The following is a 24,083-nucleotide window of genomic DNA, read 5'->3' on the forward strand; positions in this document are numbered from 1 at the left end:
TTGTCCACCTCCTGAGGGAATCCCTACACCCCTCTCTCATTTTCTGAAAATACAAAACTAGTGTTTGCACAGCAGGGGGTGTTGCCCACAGGTTTGTTGGTGCAAGTCAAATAGCTTCCATTTCCCCATTGTTCTGTCTTTCTCCTTCACTCTTTGCTTCTCTCACATTTTGCCCTGTTCTAGAGGTTGTGTGGGTAGTCTGGTGGTGAAGGGTGGAGGTGAGGGCCCTATTGCTTCCATTTCAAGCTTCTGATGTTTGTGATCGCAGCCTTTCCTGGGTGCAGCCAGCCAGCCACAGCTCTTAGCCTTGAGCTTGACTTCTGATTACTGACCTATTTTTATGACCCAGAGGACAAGGGTGACTATAACTCCAAAAAGCATGGAGCATCTCAGAATCATACAGAGGGTGGAAGAGAGACACAAGAGAGAGCTCTTTTCCTGAGAATGTGTGCTACCAACAAAAACCCCAGTCTGCCTGTGGCTTGGCAATACCTTAGGAAGGAAGTGAGTAGATATTGCCAGTAACTTCCTAGCCAGCATGGAGTAGCTTACTTCTTTGACTCCCAATTCTTCATCTGTAAAGAGGGTAGATTTGGGTAGAATATTTCTCAGATCTCTTCCTGTACAGGCATTTTCAAATCAGACACTGTCATCCTGGTTCCGGGCTTGAGAGGGAACTTAATATTGAAAAGGTACAAATGATGCCAGACACTGACACTAGAGACATCAAGGGAGATTAGAGATGCTCTTGCCTCTCAGGGACTTGCCGGCCCCTACATCTTAATGGAGTTTAATGTATTCAGAGTAGCAATGAAGGAACAAGTATGCTCTATGACAAGTTAATTTAAAAAAAAAAAAATTCTACTCCTTAGACTCAAGTCCCAGCGGTGGCCTAATGATGGTACCCCACCTCAGGCAGTCTGTGTACCTGCTCCTTTACTTATTAGGGGCCCTCAGGCCCTGAATGTGGCATCCTTGTTCCAAAAATCAGTTCGAATTTAATTCTCCTTTCAACAGCCTGACCTATAGTGTCATGCTTTTCCCAGCATCATTTCCCCATACTCAATCTCTGACTGTCACAAGACCCCATGAGACCTATCTCTTTTCTAACCCCGGGAGAAACCCAAATTTAGGGAAGTTCCTAGACTTGTTCGAGGTCATCCAGAGAGGTCTACATTTACTGTAAGGACTATGTAGTTTTAACTTTAGATCATTCTGTGATTTGCCTAAGGTCAGGTGATTTGTATGTGGGGCCATGGTGCAGACTGAAAATCTAGAGGTTGCCATATTGATGATGATGTTGTAATTCTTGCTCTGTTCTTCCCAAACATAATATTGTTCAGTCACTCTTCACATCAGTTCCTTGGTTTTCATGGCTAATAAGTAGAGCCAAACTACACAGTCTACCTAGAACATTGCGGCTGCCACGGCTTATGAAATAGAAGTGATTTGTCTTGATTTAATTGTGCTCCAAGTATAAGACAAACCGCAGGGCTGTCGGTGAACTGTGTGTGTATTCTGCTCACTGTGGTCAGTGTATGATTTATCAACTGTGGTTTTGATCCTCTAAGAGGCAAGTGAGGTGGTGAGAAGAGGCAGCTGGGGGCCCTGGGACTGTTGTGCAAGCAATAATTTGACATGAGATGGCCACATGACTGTTCTGATACTTTCAGCGCACCACCCCAATTCAGTTGTTGCTTCTTTTTACTTATCAGGGTATTCTTGTTGCTTAATGGTTTCCTTGAAAATAAGTAAATTCTGAGAACCTGGGGCTGTGAAACAAAGATTATGGTACCCCATGCAGAGATCTTAGGAAGTGCCGGATCATTTCACTCTGGGTGTGTGTGCACCTACTGTGTGTAGGTACAGTGCTAGGAGCTGGAGTACAACGATGAACATTTCACAAGATAGGTGTGATTCTACCCTCATGGAATTCCATGTAGGTAGGTCAGTAGCTCATTGGATCCATGCTTTATGGAGAGGATCAAGGTGCTGAGGAAACACAGTGAATGGGTACTTGACTTGTTAGGGGTCAGAGTCACTTCCAGTCTGAGTCATGTTCACCAAGGGTGTCACTAAGCTTGCCAGGAACCAGGTGTTCTGACACTCTGCCTTCTGCTCCAGCCTCTCCAGAAGCCACTTCCAAAAAGACAAATGAAAAAAATGAGATTTGAGTGGTTCCTAGTGAAAGGTAATCACTTTAAATTAGTATCCTTTATTCCAAGATAATTTTACTCTTTTCTTTGAAGGGCCACTCCAGTATCTTTTATTTTATTCTACAAGAGACATCATACATGCAGGTGTATGTGGAGGGGGTCATTTTCGAATGCTTTATTTGTTTGTCAAAGTTAAAAATCACTACTTCCACCTCAATTTCTAAAAATGATCCAGAGATCTAAGAATGTCTCCATTGGCCTCACCCCTCCTGTGAGTCAGCACCTTCCTCTCCTCCCAACCGAATCCTCATGATTCTGATCCAACCCATGTCCTGGGCTTGGCATGATTCTGCCCCGCAGTGAGCCACAGACAGTGATTTTCCCAAAAGTTGACCTTCCATGTGACTCAGCAGAGGGCAAAACCCCAAGAGACAACACTCCTAAGGGGCAGCAGTGGGGCAGGAGAGCATTGATGTACAGAATCTGAGACCAGTAAGGGGAAATGTCCAGTGGACCGAGTCAGAACCTAGATCCTCATTCACCTCCCTCCCACTCCCACTCAGCATTGAATTGTCCCCTATGCATAAATACTCTCCTACTCGATGTTCTTAGGGTTTCTCCACAAGCCACTGCCAATTCCTGCTTCTCCATTCTCTTCTTTCCTCCAGACCATCTTCCATGTTCCCCCAGAAAGGAAAGAAAGCTGTTTGGGAAACATGAAGCAGGTCATTTTTATCTTTATAACATCTGCCAGGTCTGCTTAGAGCTTTCTGGACACTCCATCCTCCATAACCTGCTGTACAAGAACCTTCTCGATGTGGCCCTTGCTATCTCCTCTGGCCTCATCTTGGGGAGTTTTTCCCATGTCCCCAACTTCACAACCACCACAGAGGACTTGCAGAGCCTCACTTTTCTCATGCTTTTGCATGCCTTCGCCCTTTTTCCGGTCCCCACACTCAGTCCGACCTCCAATCAGTGTTTATTTTCTACGTGAAAACCTCACTGGTATCTTACCCACCTTCAGGGAGAAGTTATTGCTCTGTGCTTCCATCATGTTCAGCACCCCTTCTATTATAGCACTCAGAAGGGAAGAGATTCACAGTGAAGGATATAACCTGTCATAGCCAACAGCTAGGGGCCCACATTCCACCTCTGACACTTGTGGGTGAGAGGAGGGACTTTGGAAAAATGGTGTCACTTCACTGGTTCTTCCCTTATAAACTGGGAATACCCACACCTAATCCATAGTGTTCTTCTAATGCTTCAAATAAATAATATATAAAAAGTACTTTAGCAGTTCCAGGTTGTAGTCAACTCCACAAATGGTAGGTTTTATTAGTATTATCATATTATGTTGTGGTCATCTGATTTGTCTCGCTTCGTTCATAAAACTGCTAACTCTGCCATGTGGAATTTGTTTGTATGCCCATTTTCTACCTTAAAGCATGATATTTGGTAGCATCTCAGTAAATTCTGGTGAAGGAAAGAGGAAAAGACTGAATGAATGATATGCATGGAAGAAGGGAGTTGGTGGGAATAAATAAAAGAATCATTTATTCAATTGATCTTTTTTGTGTGTGTTTTTAATTCAATATATTTTTATTGATTTCAGAGAGGAATGGAGAGGGGAGAGAGAGAGAGAGAGAGAGAGAGAGAGAGAGAGAGAGAGAGAGAGAGAGAGAGAGAGAGAGAGAGAGAAACATCAATGATGAGAATCATTGATTGACTTCCTCCTATATGCCCCCCCCCCCTACTAGGGATGGAGCCCCCAACCCAGTCATGTACCCTGACCAGGAATCGAACCATGACCTCCTGGTTCATAGGTTGACACTGAACCACTGAGCAACACTGGCTATGCTTTCTATCGATCTTGGATTGGTGCTGTTACATTTTCCTTATACTGTGTAACTAGCTTTTATACAAAAGCTATTATTTTGGAAACCAATCATTCAGAATTCCTAGAATTTAATAAACTCTCCATGTACTCCCCCCCCCCCCTTCCTTTGCCTCTCCTTAGAGACAAGAGAGAGGCATATTTAAGCATTTCTGACAATGAAAGTAAGCAGGAGAATAAAGTCCAGATCATGAGGGCCCTTGGGATAAAAGTACAAAATCCAGGTTTTAGAACTGGTCAGCACTTGGAGAAAGCTTGTAATTTGGAATGAGGGATATGGATGCAATAAACATTCTGAGGTTTATCTTGCTTTAATGACTTGTCTTGAGTGGCTTTGATCTTTACGTTTGATAATCACTTTCAAATGGCCCAGTGTGTTCTGAAAGTGGAGGATTGGGTCACGGACTTGAGATCCTCCCTGGGAATGACAGGCTGCATCAGGATTTGCAAATAGGCGATGTTCACAAGACTCGCTCTGTTAGCTGTGGAAATAGGGCACCTGCCTGTGAGGGAGATAACCATATCGTCCAGTGATAGGAACCAGGGATCACTGAGGAAAGGACACCACAGCCTTGGGGGCAAAGGCCTGTTCTCTCTAGCTCCTTGAGTAAGCTAAAAAGAGAATTGGGCATCAAGGGGCCTCTCCATGGGGTAGGCATCCTTCTAGGTACTTTCGTATGCATTGCTTCCTTGAGTTTTTATATTCCCCTTTCTAGGTTGAATGTGAGCATTGCCATTTTACAGATGACAAAATTGAGGTTCAAGAGAGTTGAGTCTCTTCTATAAGGCCACCCTTAAGTAGGAGAGGGAGCATTTGAACCCTTGTCCATCTCTTAAGGTGTGGCTTTAACTCTAGCAATCTGCTGCCTTTTTCTGTAATCTGAAAGAACTGTTCCCAGCCTCTAGCTGGCTGGCACCAGCCCTGTAACCCACCTGCACTGATTAAGTGCCCAGGGGACAGTCCCATGACATGACACTTCTCAAAGGTATCCTTGGAGACTCTTTCTTCTGCAGAGGGGAAGTCAGTTTGCTTTTAGTGAGAATAGAACCTGAAACGGGTCCATCTTGACCTGGGCTTCCTGTGAGCCATACATAGCACTAACCAACCATCTTTAAAATGAGAGAGCCCATGTATTATGTTTCCAGACTTGGAAAAACTTTTCTGTGATTCATTTAAGGGATTTGTTGTTGTTATTGTTCTGCATTCTGAATGTAGTTCCCTTTTGCTTCTCTTTCAGCCAAACAGGCCCTGACAGCTCTCTCATTGAGATTATTACTGAGTTGTACCATCTCAGGCCAGGGCATTTAGGAAATATGTTGTTGGCACTCACCAGTGAATGAGATGCATAAAGAAAATATTCTAATGACAGTTGAGTTGAGAGAGCTTTGATCTCCCTCCAAAACTGCTCTCATGGCTTTGAAATGTGGCTCTGGCAGAGGGGTACAGTCTGGGTGCCTTGGCACTGTGGGGCTGGGCCCCTTGAAACTGACATTCCAGGAGACCTGCAACTTTCCCAGTGGGGTTCAGGTGCACGGCGGTGCGGGAAGAAAGGAGGCACCTCTCTTGAGAGGCAGCTCAGGGGCATGATCCAAATTAGGAGGGACTTTCCATTTTCGCTCAGCATTTCCCAAACTGTCTTGGTTATTCTATTATTTGGGTTTGGAGTAAAGGCAGGGGTGGGGTGGGTCCAATATGTTTGGGAACACTTTATACGCTATCTGACCAACACTTCCTTTTGTATATTAAGGGCTCTGCAAATGCTTGCAATTAAGAAATCTATGTATTTAGCCTTGTTTAACAGGTCATGTCCTAAACCCATTTGACTGGGAAACATTTTTCCTTTAGGCATGTATTTGGTTCATGTGGGTTTAGCCTTCTTCAGATTGGGATTTGAAAAGCACTGAGCCAACTTACGTGCTTACAGAGCAGGTGGTGAGCCTGCGCTGCAGACTGGGCCACAGAGTGTGGCAGCAACAGGCCCGCCCAGAGTTCAGGCAACGCAGGTTCTGCAGATTCTGCGCTCCCTCCCATGCCTGACTTCCCAAGCCAGGCTCTCATACAGGGGACTGTGTCTCCTGAAGGAAAGGATGACTTCATTCATTGGCACAAAAGTGCTGCCACCCAGCCTCGTGAATAGTGGCTTGTCCTCAGACCCTTCTGTGACCCTTGGGCAGGTCGGTGCATTTCCCTGAGCCCTGTGCCTCTCCTCCTGTTTTGAGGTTATGCAATTTCAGAGAGAGGTGCTCAATAACTGGCAATCATTAGCAGCACACTCTCTCTGTCTTTTTAGAAGGGAAAGTTTGGGTGACACAGAGGTGATAAAGATTTGGCTCCACCTTCTTGATGCTCATAGCGTGATGGGGAAGACAGGTGCTCAGACCGTGAAGGTAACACAAAGGACAGTGATAATAGAATCACCAGAATCCGAAGTGTGTGTGTGTGTGTGTGTGTGTGTTGGCGGGGAGGGAGACTGTGAGAAGGGAGGCATCATTTTCAGCTAGAAATGATGATGATTTTGGTGTTGTTAATAATTATCATTGGAATAATAATAATAATGCAATGAAAATAGCCAAGGTTAACTAAGGAGTGCCTTCTATGGGCCAGGCCCTATGCGAGGAACTTCCTCTGCTGTGCTTTCAGTCCTTCAGACAACCCATTTAGGTGTGGACAGCATTATCCCATGTTACAGGTGGGTGGTCCTGAGTGGGTCCATAGAGCACATCACCTGTACGCTGAACTTAGCATGGAGGGTTGGGTTTTGGAAAGCTGAGACTCAGGAAAAGAGATTGTGGGGCAGAGGAGGGGAAACGGTGGGCACAGTTAGCGAATGGGTGTAATTGGGGAAAACCAGAGGTTCTCAGATGAGGAAATAATGAGAACTTGAGTGGAAGGATGTGGCAGGAAGTAAAAGGTTGGATGGTGGGATGAGACACTGAAAGCCGAGAGTGAGGGAGAAACCCAGAGGCTGACTATCAGTTCAGGTGTTGTCCAGGAGGAGAAAATAGGAGACCAGGACATGGAGGGGTCTGCCAAGACTGTGCTGAGCTGCCTCCTTTAATGCAACTGCATCCCTCTGCATTAACGGAGACTCAGAGAAGTAAAGCAACCATGGACATAGCTCTGGCCATCCAACTTTGAATAATATTGCCTTATAAATTAACAAACACACAGAGTTTTTGTATTTGGATTGATTTTTTTTCTGGGCTAGTAATTTGAAGAAAAAAAAACCTTAATTTGACCAATTTATCTTATACACTCAGGGCCAACCTTCCCAAGTGGCAAAATGGAAAGGCACGTGGCCATGAGGAGGTACTTGTCCTTTTCTCATCCTCGGGTCCTGCTCAATTTGACCTTCTGTGATTTCTACTCCAGCCATTGACTGAAAGGAATGCACAATATCTTAAAGAGATGGGAGGAAGCAGGTAGATACTCACATGAACTCCTGTCCCCAAGATTTTCTCCTGATGCATTTGGGAGACACCGAGCTAGGCTCTGAATTGGTGGGAAGACTTAGCAAATAGAGGAAGACTTTCAGCCATAGAACTATTTTCCTTTGGGTGCCCCCCCCCCCAAAAAAAAAAGAGATGGAGAGAAGAGAGATTAGTGGGGCTGGGAGCCAGGATGGCTACTGTGGATTCTTTCTCTTTTGAGAACCAGAGGCTTCTCAAAAGTATGAAAAAAGAAAACTTACAAACAGGGGAATACTTCCAACATCCCACATCTCTGCCTTGGGCCAGAATGAATGCCACCCCCTGAAAAGATTGCTTCTGCAATTACAACTGAATAACCAATTAAAATGTCTCCTCTGGCCTCCTTCCCCTTCCCCCCACTGAAATTTTCTCAGCCTAGAGCCATGGGTGAAAAGGTGACTTTCTCTAATAACATTTGTGTTCTCTGCCAGAGAGAACACTTGATGGAAGTGGACAAATCTTTTAGAAAATCCTATATAATAAAAGGCTAATATGCAAATCCACTGAATGGCAGAATGACCAGTTACTATAACATCCACTGACTACCAGGGGGCAGACACTCGATACAGGAGGTGGTTAGAGGGCTTGCATAGGGGGAGTGCTGCTCAGCCAGAAGCTGGGCTGATGGCTGGTGAGTGCAGTGGAAGTGGTGGTGGGAGCCTCTCTCACCTCTGCGGCAGTGCTAAGGATGTTCAACTGTCAACCTAGGCCTACTCCAAGCTGGCAGTCAGACATCCCCTGAAGGCTCCCAGACTAGGAGAGGGTGCAGGCTGGGCTGAGGAACACTCACGCCCCCTGAATGCATAAATTTCATGCACCAAGCCTCTAGTAATAAATAATGTGGAAAGGGCTGATCCAAGAAAACCTCAGCTTCTCTGTGTTTTCATTCTCCTCCCACACACTATTTCCCTCTCCACTCTGGCCTGCAGTACCCTTGGAAATGAGGGCAAAGCTGTGGGAAGTATTGGCCACATCTAGAGTTGCCCTTGGCCTTGTTACTCTGTGATCTACAAACCCCTAGTACTTCATCTATAAGATAAGGTAAATAATAGGAATAACTAAACACTTATTTCTACATGCCAGGCATTATTCTAAGCCCTTTACACTTTCGTTTTAATGTCCTAAATCCTCTGAACAACTCTATGAAATAGGTACTATTACTGTTTTTGTGTTTTGTGAATAAAGAAACTGGTGTGCAAGGAGTCAAGTAAATTGCCCATTTAAGATATTTGAACCAAATGTCAAATGGAAGAGCTGATTCAAAGCCAGGGCGCTGGCTTGCAATGAAGCCATCTTGCCCACTCTGTGGCATCACATGTGCACAGAGATGGAACAGCATGTGGAGCTGGCATACAGCAAGTGCTTAATAAGTGTTGGGTTTTCCTTCTTTACCACACAACAGTCTCGTTTGAACTCCTTATGAGGTTTCTAGGCCAAGAAGCTGAGGATAGGACCTTGGGGATGAAAAGGGCACAATAGCAAGACTTTGAATCAATATCGGAACTTATGTGGCTGTCTTTGAAATTGGTCACTTGAATCATGTTCAGGGCCACATAGATTCAACCTCTCCTGGCCCTGCTTGTATTTACAATTCGAGTTAACCCATTATTTGAAAAGCTGTAAAGATTGTGGTTACATGAATATTTGGTTTTATGAACTCTTGATGATATGGGTAGACAGGAGAGCACTCAAGGTTTCAACATCTCTTATTCCCATTCCAAAGGGAGTAGAAGTGTAAGGTCATGACCCACAGAAATGCTCTGTGAAGCATCCAGTGAATTGATAAGGAAATTGGGGTCTCATAGCAAGGAAGTGCTGAAACAGACTGTGATCTAAATATTTTGGCCGTTTTCTTTCCTAGTGTGAATTTAACTTCAACCATTTGTATTGAGTGCTTCTCAAGTGTCAAGCCATGTGCTGGGGACTCAGTAAACAGATGACTAAGGTGTATGCCCTGCCCTCCAGAGAGCCACAAAGAGTGTAGATATAGACAGGGGTAGTAATTATTTGGAATGGTGTTAGAGTGCCTACTAATAGGAGGTGGATGAGTACAAAGATGGTAAAGAAGGAGGTGGTGATGTAGAAATCAGGAAGGTCTTCCTGGAGGAGAGGTCCCAGATGGACTTTGGATTTGTTCATCAGAGTGCCTGATAGAGGGAATTGCATGAGAAAAGGTATTGGTGCTGATGCTTCGTGGTGAGTGATGATGCCAGTGCACAGTGGGGGATTCAAGAGGGAACAGAGAGAGATGAGGCCAGAAGTGGAGACATGTTCTTACAGGCCATGCTGGAAGCTTGGACTTTACTTTCACATATGGAGGCCCTTCCATGACTCAGAGGGAAAGACAAGGGAACCATCATTATGTGCTCTACATGCCAGGCCCTGTGCCAACCTCCCAGGAGAGACAACATTGTGAAAAAGGAGAACACTTTTAACTGACTATGTGACCTTAGCAAGATATGAAGGTTATTTAAGCCTGCATCTTCTCCTCTAGAAAATGGGAATAATAATGCTGCTTACCTTAGTATAAATAAGTCGATGAAAGGAGACAATCCATGTAAAGTTGGGCAACATAGAAGGGCCCAGCAAACATCAAATATCATTATTCCTAGACTTTATCTTGCCTTCTACATCAAGCTGCCTGTCTGCTTGTTTATTTATTTATGTTTTTATTCATTTATTAGTAAATCACTGGATTCATTTCCAACCTTCCTTAAGAAGTGATTATCAGCTGCTCACAAGATCCCTAAAATACATGACGACAAACATAACACAGGAGCTGGAAGAGGTGTTATGAGCAGAGAGCAGGATGCCTCTCTCTGTTCAGGAATGAGCGTGAATAAGGTTCCTGTGGCTGATCGCCTACTTTAGCTTTTCTATCTTGATGGGAGAGTCGTCTTCTGTAAGGGAAGACTTCTTAGTACCGAGTACCTAGGATCTCTCAGTCTGTCTCCAAAGTCCATTTTCTCTCTCTCTCCAACATGTGTTTGTCCCATGTATTAAAGAGTTAAGGGGAGTTAATTCACTTTCCAGATATGTCAGGCTACTGTGGCAGTGACCTCAAATACAATATCCTTCTCTAGTCTACTGTACAGACAAAGACATAGAAGCTTGCAGAATGCAGAATCATGTGCTACAGGTGACAGCATGATGCCCCAATCAAAGGAGTATGGGTTTCCAAGCTAGACAGAATTGACCCTGAAACCCAGTTCTACAGCTTTGGACAGCCTGTTTAGTAACAATGGGCTGGCCACATGTTGCTCATTTTGAAAACCAAGTAACAGTGCCTCCTTGCATGGATGGTATGGAGATGCAAAGAAGGCTTCCTTCCTAGTACAGCTCCGTTATACACCAAATGAATGGTCAAAGATCTATATAGTGAATGAAGAAAGAAAGAAGCCAAGACTAGAAAATATGTTTGCTCTTCCACGGTCTGTGTTCTTGATCTGTACATATTCACATTGTGTGGCCCTGTCACCAGTCTACATAGCTGAGTCCTTAGGGACACAGATGTGGACTTTAGATAAATCTCGGTTCTGAACTGAACTCTGCTATTTGTAAGCTGAGCAACCTTATCAAGCCTCTTAAATGCATAGGGATATAATTTTCTTATTTATAAAATGGGACAATATCAGTTACCTTAGACTATGTATTGAAAGAAGTCAATGAGGTGATGTCTATAAAGTGCCTGACACATAGTTGCTCTTACTGAATGAGCAGTATCTGTTATGTGAAGAGTCACGTTTTTGAATGGTGATGACAGCCAAGGTTCTTTTTCTATTACAGAGCGTACTTGGATGTTAATGAACTGAAGAACATTCTTAGACTGGATGGAACTACACACCTCAATATCTTCTTTGCAAACTCCTCGGAGGAGGAATTGGCAGGAGTAGCCACTTGGCCATGGGACAAGGAGGCCCTAATGCCCTTAGGTGAGAATTAGAAACGTCTCCAGGAGGGAGTTGAATTAGTACAGGAATACATTTACTAGTGTTGATGGTGATTATGATGGATCATAGTGATCACGATCCTGATGGTGGTGGTAGTATGGGGATGGTGAACAATTTATTTTTTACTTTTTACATTTACAAAACACTTGAGCATTCCTTATCTCTTATCAACCACTAACAAATGCTCTGAAAAAAATAATATAATAGTATTCACCCTGTTTACCAGTGAGGAAACTGAGATTTAGAGAGGGAGTGAGGGCTTATCCAAGGTCACACACGTCAGTGGCAGAGCCATGTTTTGAATTCAGATTTATTAACTTCATCCATCAATTGCTTTCAGTATCCCCTGCCTCTCTGCCTCTTTGTTCATGCAAATATCTTCTCACCCTTGCAACCACATTGTGCTGGCACAGCCAAACATGGGTTGGCTTGAAAGCCACCAGAGAGGCAAGAGAAAGCGAGTTTGTAAGAACTCCTTGTTCCTTCATGTTCCACCCACCAACACCAGGAATTCTTCTTACATTCAAATTATGCATGTCCATAAACACGATACATGTTTATACATATCAGTCACCAAAGTCAGAAATGACAATGGTTTCTGAAACATGCACTGTGAGCAAACATTGGCGTTGTTTGATTTTTAAAAAATTATTTCATGCCCTCTACAGTTCTCAGATATACACAGACGTGCATTTTTTAACTTGTGCATATTTAAAATCATAGCATATACGCACCTTTGTGTTCTTTTTTTCACAGAATGTTATGCTATCTACATTTTTCCATGTTGCAGCAATCTTCATAATTACTTCCCACCCCACTTTTTTTCATTTAACATCACACACATCTTTCTGGGTTTATTTTCATCTCTCTAAAGATGCCATTTGTAATGGCCATATGACACTCCATTGAATGAGGGCACTGCAGTGTCTTTAACCGGTTCCCTTTGGTAGAATATTCCCATTATTTCCGCCAGTGAGCAGTGATGACTCAGTGAGTGTCTTCATCAGAATGCCCAGGCTCAGCCAAGTGACCATGCTGGATATTTCCTCCAGCTGCCTGGTCTCCCAGGGATAGCCCATGGTCCAGGAGCTGCATCTATGCTATCTTGGAGATGAAGGATTCTGTAACTTCAAATGATGATGTTATAATGAATCAAACTCTAGACTTAGTTTGCTCCAGACAGCTCTCATTTTCCAGTTGTTTTTAAAAGAATTAAACCACTGTGTGTGTGTGTGTGTGTGTGTGTGTGTGTGGTGATCTACAACTGGGGAGGGGTGGATTTTATCTCCTAGGAGACATTTGGAAATGTCTAGAGATATTTTTGGTTATTACAAATGAGGGGATGCTACTGGCATCTAGTGGGTAGAGGTCAATGATGCTGCTAAATCTCCTGCAAAGGCCACAGAAAGGAATTATCTAGTCCCAATGCAATAGTGCTGAGAAACTCTGAGGTTGGTAATGGGTAGACAGACAGGTGGGTTCACAGACAGACAGAGAGGTATTGTGAAAAAGAGAGATTGCAACTTAGGTAAACTTGGGCATGATCAGCTTATACCACATGCTTCATATGATGTCTGGGGAATTGTGCTAGTCCTGAGCCAAAATCCATAGTTGTTCTCAGCAGCGAACAGATTCATTATGGCTTTAGGCAGGGCTCATTCTTTTCCCAGATCTCACTTTCTTCAGATTTTAAATGAACAGGTTAGGCTAGATGGTGGCCTCCAAGGACCCTTCTCTGTGCTGAAATTTTGTGCTATTGGAAAAGCATCGAAAAAGGCCATGAACAGTCTTAACGTGGTTGAACAGCGGACTTCTAAAGTTAAAGAAAAGTACTCCTGATGTTCCACGAATTTCAGAGACTGGATCAGGACCAGGAGTACAGGAGGCTATAAATCCATAGCATGTTATAGTATTTCAGGATGATGTCAGGCTCCAGCTATTTCACCTTTTAAGAGAAGCAATGAAACAGGACTCAGACTCTGTGCTATCGCTCTGTGCAAAGGGGTGTGCTGGTGGGAATGAGGTAGAACGAGCAGAGCCCACCTGGACATTAAGTCTGCAATCCTGTTCTTATCCTTGAAAAGTATCTGTGTGGTCCTCCCCCCATTACCTCAACGTTGAAGTTTCCTGGAGAGACAGAGTCATTGACACTCTTGTGGCTGTTTCTTTTAGAACTCCCCAGAGAGGCAAGGTCACTTTCCCAAGATCATACAGCCAATATGAAGCAAATTGAGGATTGCAACCCATGTCAGGCTAACATCAGCTGTCCTTCAGGCTGCCACCTCCCTGTTTTGAGAGAGATTGGTCATAAGCAAGTTCTCTTAAGTAGCCCCAATCAAATCCCATTCATTAGAAATTATATATATATTCTCTTCTTCTGCTAGTTATACCATGATCCCTGGAAAAAGTCTGGGTGGGAAGGGGATTATGTTTTATATTATGATCGACATAAAATAATTGAGATTTCCTATCTTCTCTTCCTCCCTGCCTCTGCCTGCCCTTTCTCACATACACACGTGCACATACCCTATATCCACAGCACTCTCATACATCTTTATCTTTGCGTTTTAAGAAGTCCCTGAGCAGTTCAGAATGAATAGACCCCACCAGCCCCATGACTGAGCAAGCTCGCCCTCCCAGCAATTCAGTGCGAGATAAATCTGCTCGCCAGCACCAGGCCTGCCAGGACAGATCGAGGCTCTGCCCTCTCGCCATTGCATAAGATGTTGCTTTGCACTTAAAGTTACTACTTACAGGAAGTTCAGATCTTACTTTTAACCTTCCCCTAGACACATTCAGATTTAAAGTTTACAAATCTTTCTGCTAGCCTGCATGGATTTCTTCAGTGCCTGAAATGAACATGGAAGGATGCTGCCAGTTGATTCTATGAGACCTCTATCATTTGTCTCGCCAAGCAAAGTAATGCTATCTTCTAAGACACACGGTGTGGACTATTCGTCCTCAAACTATGCAGTCTAGTCATCTGGGGCTCTTGTTTGAATTCAGATTCTAAAGCTGTAGGTTTGGTAGGGGCTTGAGATTGTGCATTTTAACCACCTTCTAGGTGAGCCACACTTTAACAAATAGTTAGTGATAAAGGCACTCATTGTTATGTCATATGCTATACTAGCTGCTTACATGTGCTTTGAGTTGGCATAACTTTTTTTTGTTGTGTCAGCATTCAGCAAATATTAACACACATTTAAGGAGATACCATATTTTGGTCCCTGAGGTAGGCATCCACTGTAGAATTCAGATAAAGAACCCTCACTTTGGAGTCCAGGGATCATGGTTCAGATTTCAGCTCCACATTGACTAGCTGCTGACCATAGGCCAGTCGCTTCACTTCTCCGGAAATCAGTGCCAGTCTCGCTGGGCTGGGAAGGACTGTGATTATACACAGGAAACACTCAACTGCTGGCCTGAGGAAGACATCATAATGCTTAAGAAATATTGGCTTTATGGTCACTTTACAAGTGCAACACAGTGCTGGCAGCAGAGACTAGAGAGCAAAAGGACTGGAACTCAGAGATGGTCATTGACTTGCTCAAGGTCACAGAGTTCATGCAGGCAGAATGAGCCCTGAAGCCACGGGGTCTGACCTTGAGGGCTTCATTTAAGCAGAAGCACATAGACTACTCATCAACCTGAGCGTGACTTACTTTCTAAGGAAGAAGTTGCAGCAGAAATGTTTCCCGGCCCAGAAATCAGAGGCCTTGAGTTCAAATTATGCAATCTCTCTTAAGTAGTTGGAGATCACTTTGGGTAAGTTGCCTCACTTTTGTAAGCATTGGTGTTTCCATCTGGAAAATGAAGGGATTGCACAAAATCACTTTTGAGACTCCTTCCTACTGAATCAGTGATTCATATGACAAGTCACAATAGCTCTTTATCACTATTTAACAAATAGTGATAAAGGCACTCATTGTTATATCATATGCTATACTAGCTGCTTACATGTACTTTGAGTTGGCATAACTTTTTTTGTTGTGTCAGCATTCAGCAAATATTAACAACATCTAAGGAGATACCATATTTTGGTCCCTGAGGTAGGCATCCACTGTAGAACTCAGATAAAGAACCCTCACTTTGGAGTCCAGGGATCATGGTTCAGATTTCAGCTCCACATTGACTAGCTCCTGACCATGGGCCAGTTGGAGGCATAGGGTGGAGGCATAGGGTGGAAAAGACCATGGGTACTTTTGGCAGCACCCCATTGATTAGGGGATTCCTGAATCAGGAAGCAAAGTGTCCAGCTTGCCTCATGCTCTGGTTTTCCCCTTGCAGGTGGCATCGTCCTGAACCCATCTGTCTATGGCATTCCTGGGCACACCCACACCATGATCCACGAGATCGGGCACAGCCTGGGCCTCTATCACATCTTCCGAGGCATCTCAGAAATCCAGTCTTGCAGTGACCCCTGCATGGAGACCGAGCCCTCTTTTGAGACGGGAGACCTCTGCAGTGACACCAACCCAGCCCCCAAATACAAGTTCTGTGGTGACCCAGGGCCAGGAAACGACACCTGTGGCTTTCATAGCTTCTTCGACACTCCTTACAACAACTTCATGAGCTATGCAGGTAGGGCCCCACTCTTGGCAGGATTCCCGGGGCTAGGTGGCAGATAGAGGCTCCAGTCCTGACTCATAGTATCTTTGAGCAAGCTGCTTACTGCTGCTCATACATCTTCCCAACAACTCCTCATTCCAGTCTATCAGGATAATACTCCTGGTAAACCTTTCTACTGCAGCTTCTTTCTTAGAAAGTAAGTCATGCCCAGGTTGATAAGTATTCTATGTGCTTCTGCTTAAATGAAGCCTCAAGGTCAGACCCCTTAGTTTCAGTGCTCAGTCTGCCTTCACTAACTCTGTGACCTTGAAAACATCAAGTGTCTGTGGGTGATGCTGCATTTGAAAGCTCCTCAGGAAGATGCACATTGGAAAGCCCTCAGACTGATACTCAGGACACCAGAGTAGAGGCATGGCTGTCACCTGGTACCTTTCAGCCCATCCCATCTCCTCTCTTTTCTCAAGAAAATGGGTTCTTTAGACTCTGTTTCTAAAATCCCTCCTGGTTTTTCAGCTGTATTTTTCTCAGCTCGTGGTATTTGAACCGTAAACAAACAAACAAACAAAAAACACACACCATAAAACTCTCACACCCTCCTTTGCTATTTTATTACAATAAAAATTTAAAAATGGAATGCTTTTAGTTTTGCAAGTACATAATGATTACATGAGATTGATTTGTCCTTTTTCTAAGCGCACATGTCCTTCCAAAACCCTCTAGTAACAGTATTACAGATTCACTCCTTGTGTTCTAAGATGCCCCGCACTTCCTTTTAGCATCTGTGAAGACCACTTCTAGCCCTTGTAACATCTTTGGCAAATTAGAACAAGACACCCCTTCCCCAGAGTAGCCACAGCCCTCACTGCTGGTCCCTTTAAGCAAGAGCCCTGTGTAAGGCAAGAGCTACAAAATTGCACAGATTCTATTATAATACTCAATTTAGGGCCTCTTTTCCCACTCGATCAAGGGAATTCTGTGAAGGTGCAGATTGTCTCTAGTCCATCACTATATTTCTAGCACCCAGAACAGGATCTATGTGCTTAATAAATGCTTGTTAGGAAGAAAGGGAGAGAGGGAGCCAGGGACACGAGAAAGTGAATCAATTCTCTTATAATAGACCTATAAAATTGATGCTTATCCATAACAGTATTTCTACTTATATAAAAGGTTATCATTCATAAAGGACTTTAGAGTAGATGCCATCTCAATTCATTCTAACCAAAAATCTAAGGGGTAGGAACTATTCACATTTTACAGATGACAGTTCTGGGATGCACTGAAATTATGTGCCCCAGGTCATGCATCTGACTGCATCACTTCTTTTCTTCTGTAATGGTGCCACTCTTCACCAAAGACCCAGAGGATGGAAGAGAGGGAAACTGAGAAACCTGGGTGGTTTTTCCCATTCTGCTCCACAGAGAAGCGTCAGGGATTGCCCTGGGTGGGGCTCTAGGTCTCAGTTTCCACTTGAACTAGGGAGGATCTCCAAGTGTTTTTTCATTCCCGTCGGCCTTATGCTTCAGATTGCATGTAGAAAGATGGCTTTGCTATGAGCACGCACTGAGTTGGATGATCCTTAGGGGTCTTCTATTTTCCCATTTGGGCTGGTGATCTCTGGAGATCTCGGGTTCATACAGTCCAAAGCTGAGGTCTCTCTAAGACTCAGTCCCCACCTGAGCACCATAAAGAGTCTTTAGGTTTCATTCTCTGAGAAGACCAGAGTGCTGGGTATTTCCTCAAAAGCAGATTCCCACTGGGTTCCACTCCCAGCCCAGCGGACATCCCACATCCAGTGCCCTGTGCCCTCACACAGTCCTGCTTACGCTCCATTTCTGCGGCACCTTTCCTTGGCCAGCGCCACGCACATGGAAAATAAACAATAACATGAGTTTGGAAGCTTGCCGGCCTCTTAGGAGCCTAGGAGCTGCCACTAGCTACCAGACCCCCATAAACTAAATCTCTTTTTGTTCCCCTTTGTACAGATCTAAAGGGTGATTGATTTACTGTTGTTTTTCTAAAGGAACCCCTCAGCTCAGTGACCCATTAACAGCAGAACTAATTCACTGAGCTACGATAACAAACTTACACCCGCAAAAGCATATTCAAGGCGACCACGAGCTTTGAAATGTTTGTTTTCCTTAGGATCTCTGATAGATGAGGTGACAAAAGCAGCTGGATGAAATTCAAAATGCAGAGCAGGATCAGGTTCTCAGGGCCTGGAGAGCAGGAGAGCAGTGTTTAGGGGCCTTGCAGTCCAGGCAAGAGGGTGGATCCCCAAGGGGTCAACTGCTTGGAGTCCTGCCTTCCCAGTGCTTCTTCCTCAGGCCTGGCCACTAGTGGGGTGAGGAGTCTGCAGAACGTTCTGCAGAGATGGAACACGTTCTGTTCCGTGTCTGTGCTGCCCAGGATGTTAGCCATTAGTGAGACTGAGGAACTGAATTCTTAACCGTAAGTAATTGTAATTCATTTCAGTTGACATAACTATGCCTAGCTGGTGGCTACTGCATTGATAGGCTCAGTGTGGCTATACTCATTGATGGCTCCCCTCATTGATGATTGAGTTTCAATGACAGGCCAGACACTGTGAAACGCTTCATAGGTTTCTCTCACAGAACTTTCCAAATAACCCAATAAGGTCGGCTATTATTATTGCACCCATTTTACAGATGCAGAGAGTGTGGTTTAGGGAGCATCAGTACCTGGTCTGGAGTCACACAAGACAGTTTTTCTCACTGGAAGGTTATCAATCGGTAATTATCTGGTTCTTTCTGATACTAGGTGAGGCTGAGAGGGTCCCAGGTGCTCAGATCAAGCTGGCATCAAGCAGGTGACGGGGCAAACCTAGCTGAGCAGAAAGAGAGTGTGGTCACATTGCCCTGGGCAGATAGGAGGGCAGCAGCCAGGACTGTCCTTCCTGAAGATAACAGGCCCTAGGGGCCCACCAAGCACTGGTTCCCCCCAGGAGTGTGGTAACCAGCCTTCTCCAACCTCTGGGAGCCACTGTCTTATCACCATCTTCCTCCATGTCAGGGCCCTTAATGTGCCATATGCTTCACCCAGCCACCCCATATCTAAAGAACATATCCTAAGGAAATAAATCAGTTGCTGTGTTTAAAAATTTAATCAGAAGAATGTTCTTAGCAAGGTTCATTCTCTGAATATTAATTAGGAATTTACTATCTGCCAGGTGTAGAAGAAAAATGCTTATATTTGTGAAAAATGAGAAACAGTTTACAAGTCCGAAGGGAATGGATTGCTGAAATAAATCACAAGGCATCTGCAGGGTGCAACACTATGTGGCCACTAGGAGAGTGGTAGAGTGGTTCAGAGTGTGAGGTTCAGGGCATAGGTACCGGACTTGAAACCTCTATGCACCAGCCTTTGAGCCAAGCAAGTTACTACTCCGCTCTGAGCCTTGGTTGATTCATGGATACCATGGAGCATATCACACTTACCTTGTGTGATAGGTGTTGTCATATAGGTGACAGGCTTAGTATCATAGCTAGTGTTCAGTCCATGATAATTAGTGAGTCATTTATGAGTTATTTAATGTGAAAACAGTCACACACACAGTCACAGAGTCTTATATATAAAGTAAGACCAGGTGTGTGTGCGTGTGTGTGTGTGTGTGTGCGCGCGTGCAAGCGCATGTGTGTATATGTGTGTGCTGAGAAATTTACATATTCATATCCATACATATGTATCGATACATATACCTGTATACTAAATATTAATTATGTTACCTCTATGACATGAGTTTAGGGTGATATTTATTTCTTTGTTACTTTTTTTTTTTTTTACCATATTATAAATGTTCTGCAGTGAATATCTTTAATTTTCATATTACTTTATTATTACTGTCATTGTCATTATCATTATTGTTAAAACAACACACAGGAAGGGACTTTTACAAAAGGCAACTCAGTTATCCATGAACTAGACCTGGGTCAGCTTGCTAACTACCCTCCTCAGCTTTAGGGTCCAGGTACCCTCATTGTTTCCTATTTTCCAGTGGGTAAAAATGAGGCTGGCAGGGATCAGCACTTAGCCACCTTTCCACAGGAAGTGGAGGAACCACGCCCAGGCCCTGCACCTCAGTGCTCAGTGGCTCCCGCCGCAGATGTAAACCATGTTCCTTAGCAAACTCGGCTCCATCAACATCATGGGACTGGTGCGGGCTCCAAGCAGGATGCCAGCCCCAAATTCCTTTCCGCTAGGGGACATGATGGGGACAGAACAAGATGTGCCGACTGGTCCTGAGACCAGGGTAAAGTGGCCACAGATGTCAGGCGGGAAGGCACGTGGTGGTGGGGAGCTAGACATGAGCTAATTGAGACAGAGCATTTGTGATTAAACAGAACCCTTTGGTACCTCACCCAGGATTTTGATAACAGCTCCATCTCTAAGTTATGCATCCGGGACAGACTTTCCTTTCTGACTTCAACTTCAAATTGCAGAGGCATCTCAGTTCCCTACCAGGTTCTATTTTCAAATTCTCTTTTTACTGACAGGCATGGAAATGACTAATTTTTATTTTATAAAAGGTAAATGTGCTTCTTTGGGGGTACAAGAAATAAATCAGAGTGTATAGAGAAAAACTGAATTTATCCTCCATTCATCTTGATTGATGCTTTCTGTGCTTCAGCTCACGGATGTGCACAGCTCCATGGGGTGGGACTGATTTAAATATCCCCTCATTTATACATTAGGATCCGAGATGTAAAGTTACTTCCTTTATTTGGAAATGATTGATTTGTATTCTGTTCTATGCCCGGGCCTAAGTTACACAGCTGTTTCTTATTAATAGAGAGATGTGCTATTTCTAATATGTTTACTATGCTAAATAATGCTTTAAAAAGTTCTTTACATAGATTTCCTCATATGTTCGTACATATTGAATTCCTAAATGTGATATTGCTAGATCAAAGAGGACTATTTTATATTCTGTTTATTTTCTTCTCCAAGTTTTCTAACACTCACACATTCCACGCGCACGCTCGCACACACATACACACACACACACACACACACACACACACACACACACGCACCCAATCATGTGGCGGTGAGCATGTACTAAGCATTTATCATGCTTCTTAGTGTTCTACTCCCCTTATCCCTTAGCTATGTTCTGAGATCAGCCCTGAACCACCCACTTTACAGATGGGGAGCTGAGGCGCCGAGGGCATGGAATCGCTTACCCACTTGACTCCAGGTCCCATATGCATTAATCTAACTTTGCAGACATACTGCCCTAGCCCTCATGCCCTTCTCCTTCCTCTAGCTCATCCAGTGGATTTCCCATGGCTTCCAGGATGAACGGCAAAGCTCTTAGCAACAAAGAAAATTGTACCCTGATGACCTGGCCCTTCTCAGACTGAGATGTTTGAACTCTGTTCTCCAGGCAATAGGGAGCTATAGAATGTTTGGTTTCCAAGGAGGAATCAGGACGTGAGAGAGGTTTGGGTTAGTCATGCTTTTACAGAACTTGCTAAGGAACATCAGGCTCTTCGGCTTCCTTCAGGTTGTGAAAGACTTCTCCAGAAGGCTGGAAAGGAAACTGTCACAAATTACTAAGGGTATCAGAGGCAGCTTCTGTGTATACCCTCCTTGCACCTCTGCCCTTTCCCCAAGCTGGATTCTCAAGGGCACGTCCAACTGCCCAGCACCTGCCCAAACTTATTTTCTGTTGGTTTGATAAGTGAAGTGAGCTTATGCTGCAGGATTCCCAGCGGTGGGTTTATTTTAAGATCTGGCGAGCCCCGTGCTCCTCCGTCTGGGGCCCAGCTGCGGAAACCCTGACCAGGCGGACACCTCTGGGAAGTGGTGTTTTTGGAAACCAAGCCAAAAAAGTGCCTGGCTCTGCCAGTGGGGCAGCTGAATAAAGCTGTTGAAGGAACAGACGGGAGCCAAGCTTCTTCCTTGGGGGCTGAGTCTCGGGTCACCACCTGCAGTCCATATCTTAGAGAAGGGAGAAGAGGATTGAAGGTCATTGCATCAAAAGACATTTAAGAGATTGTATTCCAACCCCCTCAAGCTCAGCTTCCATTTATCAAGCACATGCAGGATGCTTTCCCCACACAAAATCTCACTTATGCTCAGAAAGAAGTTCTCATATTGATTAGAAGCCTGACCTTGGAGTCAAGATTTCCTGGGTTCGAATCCCAGATTTGTCCCAAGCTCTGTAATCTTCAAATCGTTGCTTGATCTCTCTCAGTCTCAATCCCATCTCTAAAATGGAGAATTTCATAGTATTTATTCCAAAAAATAATGAGAGAGCTCAGTGTATCTAAATCTAAAGCACAGTGCATTGTGCCTTGCTCATACATGATAAATGTCCTATGTCAGTACTGTACAGGTGTCGTCTTCATATTCCCATACTATGCCTCTGTGGTCTTGCAGCCTTGTCCCCTGCAGTCCCTCCAATGTCTTCCCAGCCTTAGCCATGCAGTCTGATGGACCTCCAGTTCCTCCTCTAGAAGCCTCCCTGGCTCACTCTCCTTTCCCAACATGCTGCCTCTTTCTATTCATCGATGGTCACATGGCTTCATAGACCTCATAACAACCTTGACTGGTACAACTAATTGACCTTCATTTTAGCACTACATGGGTAGCTTCTTCAGGGAAAGGGTGTTCCACATTCCACTTTTCTGTGGCCCTTGGCACAGAGCAGAGAATATGCAATAGATGCTCAGAAGGTTTGCTTGAAGGACTCTTACTACATCAGTGAATAGCAGAATGAAAGAATGAGTGGATGATGCATGTGAACGAAAGAGTGAAGGGACAAGTGAGTGCATAAAGGAACAAGTGAATGAGTAAACAAGTGAATGAATGAATGAAGACAGTGAATAAATGGTGAGGGAGGGAGCAGATAAGGGAATGAGTGATATATAGACCAGTGCATTTGGGGCTCAGGGAAAGCAGCTTGTCCTGCCCTTGTCCTTAGCCATGACCTCTGGGCTATTCCCTGTTTGTCTCAGACGTGCTTTTTCAGTCCTGTCCACCCTCCCCTTCCGCCTGTTCCCCCTCACCTGTCTCCAGAAGTGATGACTGCACTAATTTGTTCACAGACCATTAACTCTTGAGTGCTGGAAGAGGCCGGCTCTGAGTTGGCAAGGGCTGGGGTGCTGGCTCTCAGGCCTCCAAGAGACGTCATCCTTCTGCATGCCGGCCCGTGCAGCCAAGTTCTTATCTCCCCCTCTGTCCCTTGCAGACGACGACTGCACTGACTCCTTCACGCCCAATCAAGTCGCCAGAATGCACTGCTACCTGGACCTGGTGTACCAGGGCTGGCAGCCCTCCAAGAAGCCGGCGCCAGTCGCCCTGGCTCCCCAGATTGTGGGCCACACGACTGACTCCGTGACGCTGGAGTGGTTTCCACCCATCGATGGCCACTTCTTTGAAAGGTGAGCATGGCCCGTGAAGTGTTGATTCCGCTTGCTCTCTCCTGCCAAGAAGAGGGAAACTTGGAAGGGAAGGGAAACTGGGAGGGAGCTTTTGCTGTGTTCTTTGTCTTTGCCCTCCGTCCACAGGTGCCCCCCGCACCTAACTCCATAGAGGCACATGATACATTTGAGGGTCAAGGAATAAATGAATGCTGGCTAATATAAATTAATAAATAATAAAATATATTTTACATGAATGGAGTGAGTGTTTAGCTTTATTTTAATATTAAAAACCTGAAACTTTTATTTAGGATCACCTCTGGGATAGAGGTGCTAATCTCATTTCTAAGAGCTCAAGGCTTGAAATTGGTTAACACCTCTGTAGACATGTTATACGTGAAGGTGTATATATGTTTATGTATATAACCATACATTACATGTGAGTACACATGCATATGTATAATATAGATAGACATGTGCATATATATCTATGTAATCTTAGACTGTGAGCAGTGTTTCTTTGTAGAATGAAAGGTAGAATTGTTGGGAGACCAGGAATGATAAATTGAGGCACAGAATGCCTTGTTCCGCTCCCCTGTCTTTCATTTTCTAGCTGTGTGGCCTTGGGCAAGTCACTCTCTCTCCCTGAGCCATATTC

The 24,083-nt window shown here is 44.4% G+C and overlaps 1 protein-coding gene across 1 annotated transcript in view; it reads left to right on the forward strand.

The window, feature by feature from the left end:
* The window catches only part of PAPPA (pappalysin 1), a 215,893-nt gene that overhangs the window by 42,806 nt on the left and 149,004 nt on the right, over positions 1–24,083 (forward strand). The window contains exons 3-5 of the mRNA XM_036432813.2: positions 11,308–11,453; positions 15,759–16,052; positions 23,254–23,446. Of these exons, the coding sequence (XP_036288706.1) occupies positions 11,308–11,453; positions 15,759–16,052; positions 23,254–23,446 (633 nt within the window). The remainder of the gene's footprint in view (positions 1–11,307; positions 11,454–15,758; positions 16,053–23,253; positions 23,447–24,083) is intronic.

Source organism: Pipistrellus kuhlii, unplaced genomic scaffold, assembly GCF_014108245.1.
Source record: "Pipistrellus kuhlii isolate mPipKuh1 unplaced genomic scaffold, mPipKuh1.p scaffold_m20_p_12, whole genome shotgun sequence".
NCBI lineage: Eukaryota > Metazoa > Chordata > Mammalia > Chiroptera > Vespertilionidae > Pipistrellus > Pipistrellus kuhlii.